This window comes from Arachis stenosperma, chromosome 3, assembly GCF_014773155.1.
Source record: "Arachis stenosperma cultivar V10309 chromosome 3, arast.V10309.gnm1.PFL2, whole genome shotgun sequence".
Taxonomy (NCBI): Eukaryota; Viridiplantae; Streptophyta; class Magnoliopsida; order Fabales; family Fabaceae; genus Arachis; species Arachis stenosperma.
In genome coordinates this window covers 55430603-55435349 of record NC_080379.1, presented here as the reverse complement: position 1 = coordinate 55435349, position 4747 = coordinate 55430603, and the positions used below count along the sequence as shown (strand labels likewise).

Below are 4747 nucleotides of genomic sequence, written 5' to 3'. Positions count from 1 at the left end.
GAGGCAAAAAGAAACTTGAGGAATGAGATTGAGCGGCAAAAAGAGCTAGAAGAAAAGCTCTTAAAGCTGAAGTTTGCTCTTAAAAGTCGAAGCTCCCGTAGCGACCGAGAAGATTCTCCCTTGGGAGGAGAAGACCCGTTCAGCGAGGACATTATGAGAGCAAAAGTTCCAAAGAACTTTAAAAGCCCTGATATGGACCTCTACGATGGAACCACTGATCCAAAGCATCATTTAAGCAACTTTAAAAGTCGGATGTATCTGGCTAACACCTCTGATGCCACTCGCTGCAAGGCTTTCCTGACAACCTTGATGAAAGCAGCGATGAAGTGGTTTGATAGTCTTCCTCCGAGGTCCGTTACCAGTTTCGACGACCTCTCGTGAAAGTTCCTGATGCGATTCTCCATCCAGAAGGACAAAGTAAAGCACGCACCAAGCCTCTTGGGAGTAAAACAGGAGGTCGGAGAACCTTTAAGGGATTACAAGGAGAGGTTCATTAAAGTGTGCTTGGAGATTCAAGACCTGCCCACGGAGGCAGTGATTATGGGCCTAGTAAATGGACTTCGAGAAGGTCTCTTCTCCCAGTCCATCTCAGAAAGGCACCCGACCTCTCTGAGTGATGTACAGGAGAGAGCTGAGAAGTACATAAACATGGAGAAAAATGCCTGACTTTCAGAACCAGGCTGGCGACCTGGACACTCTCACTCATCAAAAGAGAAAGAGAGAGAGCCCAAGAAAAAGAGGAGGTCGGCCCTGAGAGGCTTAAGAGATACCACTCCTATACTCCTCTACGAGTTTTCCTAGTTGATGTCTACAGAGAAATTTGTCATACTGAAAGACTACCTCCCTCTAGACCTATAAAAAATAAAAAGGGGGGAGTCGTGGCGACTACTGTGAGTACCATAAGCTATATGGTCACTCAACAAATGATTGTTACGACCTCAAAAATGTGATAGAAAAGCTGGCCAGAGAAGGTTGGCTGGACAGATATCTCATGAAAAGGTCAGACCATCATGGGAAAAGAAAGCGAGCTGACGATGACCGAAGAGACCCACAACCTCAGACTCCAAAAAGACATATACATATGATCTCGGGAGGATTTGGTGGAAGCAACCTCGCAAATTCATCTCGCAAGAGGCACTTGAAGGAAGTCTACCAGGTTGGGAGCGAAGCTCCCGACCTCCAAACCATCTCATTTACTAAAGAAGATAGGCAAGGTATCGTTCCTGGACATGATGATCCAATTGTGATATCCATGATCCTTGCCAATGCCCATCTTCACAGAACCCTGGTGGATTAGGGAAACTCAGCCGACATCGTATTCAACCAGTGTTCGATAAGCTGAGGTTGGATGAAAAGGAGTTAAGAGCTTACCTTGACACCATATATGGGCTGGGGGATACACCAATAAAACCACTAGGATTTATACCCCTACATACCACTTTTGAAAAATGGGGCAAAATCCAAAACTCTGAGCATCAACTTCATAGTCGTTGATGTGGGTTCAACCTATAATGCCCTAATAGGTAGAACTACACTAAATCGGCTCGGAACAGTGGTATCTACTCCCCAACTTTGCATGAAATTCCCAACATCAAAAGGAATAGCAACCATTAGAGGAGATAAAAAATTGGCAAGAAAATGCTACAATGAAAGCCTGAACCTGAGAAGAAAAGGCAAGGAGGTGCGCACAATTGAGCTCGAAGGAGTCAGAGCTAATGAGGAGCTACGACCACAACCGGGGGGAAAGACTGAAGAGGTACAGGTCAGAAAAGAGGAAGGAAAAAGCACCAACGCAGGAGCCAACCTGAAAGAAGATTTGAAGCATAAGCTTATAAGGCTCTTACAAGAGAATTCCGACCTCTTCGCCTGGAAAGTCTCCGACATGCTAGGGATAAATCCCGAGCTCATGTCACATAAACTGTCGGTATACCCCGGATAGTGACTTGTCCAGCAAAAAAGAAGGAAGCTCGGACCTAAACGAGCCCAAGTGGTGGAAGAACAAGTGCAAGCCCTCTTAGAAGCCGGTTTCATCAAAGAGGTCAAATATCCGGCATGGATGGCAAATGTGGTGCTAGTCAAGAAGCAAAACGGCAAGTGGAGGATGTACGTCGACTACACTGACTGGAATAAGGCGTGTCACAAAGACCCATATCCCCTACCAAACATTGATACCTTGGTAGACTCTTGCTCGGGGTATCAATACTTATCGTTCATAGATCCATACTCGGGATCTAACCAAATCCTGATGTACAAGCCGGACCAAGAAAAAATATCTTTTATCATGCCTAAAGTAAACTATTACTATGTGGTCATGCCCTTTGGGCTGAAAAATGCTGGAGCCACATATTAAAGGCTGATAAACAAGGTGTTTGCTCCCCACCTTGGGAATTTAATGGAAGTCTATGTAGACGACATGCTTGTAAAAACCAAGGATGAGGCCGACCTCTTGACAAACCTCTCGCAAGTCTTCAACACCATTAGAATGCATGGGATGAGATTGAACCCAGCAAAATGCACCTTCGCGGTGGAGGCAGGAAAATATCTAGGATTTATGCTTACACAAAAAGGGATTGAAGCAAACCCTGACAAGTGCAAAACAGTCCTAGAAATGAAAAGCACGACTTGCTTAAGAGAGGTCCAGCAATTAAATGGCCGGCTTGCTGTCCTCTCCAGGTTTTTGGCGGGATCTGCATTAAGATCCCTACCACTCTTCTCTCTACTAAGAAAAGGATGCCAATTTGAATGGACTCCTGAGTGCGAAAAAGTATTCTAGGAGTTCAAAAGGTTTTTAAGCCAACCTTCCATTCTGACCCGACCTGCCATTGGAGAAGAACTCGTCCTGTATTTGTCTGTAGCAGACAAAGCTGTAGCATCAGCTCTAATATGGGAAGACGAGGTCGGGAAACATCCTGTATACTTCACCAGCAAAGTCCTACAAGGCCCTAAATTAAGGTATCAAAAACTTAAGAAGTTTGCGTATGCTTAATAGTAGCCTCTCGGAGGCTGCACCTTATTTTCAGGCTCACACAATAAGGGTTCAAACGAACCAGCCCATGAAGGAAATCCTCCAGAAGATGGATATTGCGGGTAGAATGGTTCAATGGGCAATAGAGGCATCCAAATTCGACTTAAAGTACGAAACTCGGACTGCAGTTAAAGCCCAATGCCTCACCGACTTCGTGGCAGAATACGCAGGAGATCAAAAGGAAGCCTCCACAACATGGGAGTTATACGTGGACGGCTCCTCCAACAAAATTGGAAGCGGTGCAGGCATAATATTAGTCAACTAAGAGGGAACTCAAATAGATGTCTCCCTCAAATTTGAATTCTCAGCTTCTAACAATCAGGCAGAATATGAAGCCTTGATTGCAGGGTTAAAACTGGCGGAAGAAGTTGGTGCAACGAAAGTAGTTGTGTTCAGCGACTCCCAAGTGGTGACCTCACAAATTAATGGGGAGTATCAGGCTAAAGACCCCAATATGAAGAGATACTTGGACAAAACTTTGGAATATCTCAGGCATTTTGCAGAAACTGAGATCAAACACATAACTCGGAATCTCAATAGCAGGGCAGATGCCCTCTCCAAATTAGCAAGTACCAAGCCAGGAGGGAACAATAGAAACCTGATCCAAGAAACTCTCCAAGAATCCTCTGTCGCAAAAGTAGAGGCTAAGCAAGATATCTTTGAAGTGTCCAGATTGGACCTCGGATGGATGAACCAACTAATCAAATATATAAAATTCAACACCCTACCTAGAGAGGAAAAAGAGGCCAAAAAAATTCGGAGGGAAGTGCAAAACTACACTTTGGTGAAAAATACCCTCTACAAAAGGGGGACATCAACACCATTATTGAAGTGTGTCCCGAATTCAAAGACGACGGAAGTATTTGAGGAGGTCCACAATGGTATCTGTAGGAATCATCTCGGAACAAGGTCCCTGGCTAGGAAAGTTATCCAAGCCGAGTTCTACTGGCTGAATTTGCTGAAAGATGCCACCGAGTTCGTGAAGAAGTGTCAGCTATGCCAAATGCATGCAAACTTCCACGTCGCTCCCCCCGAGGAGCTTATCAGAATAACTTCTCCATGGCCTTTTGAAAAATGGAGATTTGACCTACTAGGATCTTTTTCCCAAGCACCTGGGCAAGTAAAATATCTGATAGTGGGAGTAGACTACTTCACAAAGTAGATCGAAGAAGAACCGTTGGCTACCATCACTTCCCAGAGAAGTTGGAAATTCCTCGACAAAAATATTATCACAAGGTATGGGGAACCTCACTCTATCACCACTGATAATGGCACTCAGTTCACCGACTCTACCTTTAGAAACATGGTAGCCAGCATGAAGATCAAGCATCAGTTCACCTCGGTAGAGCACCCACAAGCAAATGGGCAAGCCGAGGCGGCTAACAAGGTCATACTAGTAGGGTTGAAGAAAAGGTTGCAAGATGCAAAGGGAGCTTGGGCTGAAGAACTCCCTCAAGTACTATGGGCTTATCGGACTACACCTCAGTTTGCCACAGGAGAAACACCCTTCCAACTTTCTTATGGCATAGAAGCCATGATACCAGTTGAAATCAATGAGAAAAGTCCAAGGGTGAGCTTCTACAACGAGGTTGGCAACGTACAGGGGCACAAAGAAGAACTTGAGTTACTCCCTAAAGTCCGAGAGCAAGCCCAAATAAGAGAGGCAGCGCTGAAACAAAGGATGACATACAGATACAACAAATAGGTCATTCGAAGAAGCTT

At 44.9% G+C, this 4747-nt stretch overlaps 1 protein-coding gene across 1 annotated transcript; it reads left to right on the top strand.

Annotated features, from left to right (window-relative positions):
- Nucleotides 1–2056: 2056 nt before the first annotated feature.
- LOC130966142 (uncharacterized) lies at nt 2057–4187 on the top strand. Its single transcript, XM_057890911.1, has 4 exons — nt 2057–2176; nt 2774–2911; nt 3021–3270; nt 3334–4187. The coding sequence occupies exons 1-4, from the start codon at nt 2057–2059 to the stop codon at nt 4185–4187; spliced, it is 1362 nt and encodes a 453-aa protein (XP_057746894.1).
- Nucleotides 4188–4747: the final 560 nt, after the last annotated feature.

Bases quoted from the DNA above. Each gene is read 5' to 3' on its own strand.
- LOC130966142 (XM_057890911.1), top strand. From the start codon at position 2,057: ATGGCAAATGTGGTGCTAGTCAAGAAGCAAAACGGCAAGTGGAGGATG. The intron at 2,177-2,773 runs GTAGACTCTTGC...AAAGTATTCTAG, and splicing joins TACCAAACATTGATACCTTG to GAGTTCAAAAGGTTTTTAAG. The intron at 3,271-3,333 runs GCATAATATTAG...TTGAATTCTCAG, and splicing joins CAAAATTGGAAGCGGTGCAG to CTTCTAACAATCAGGCAGAA.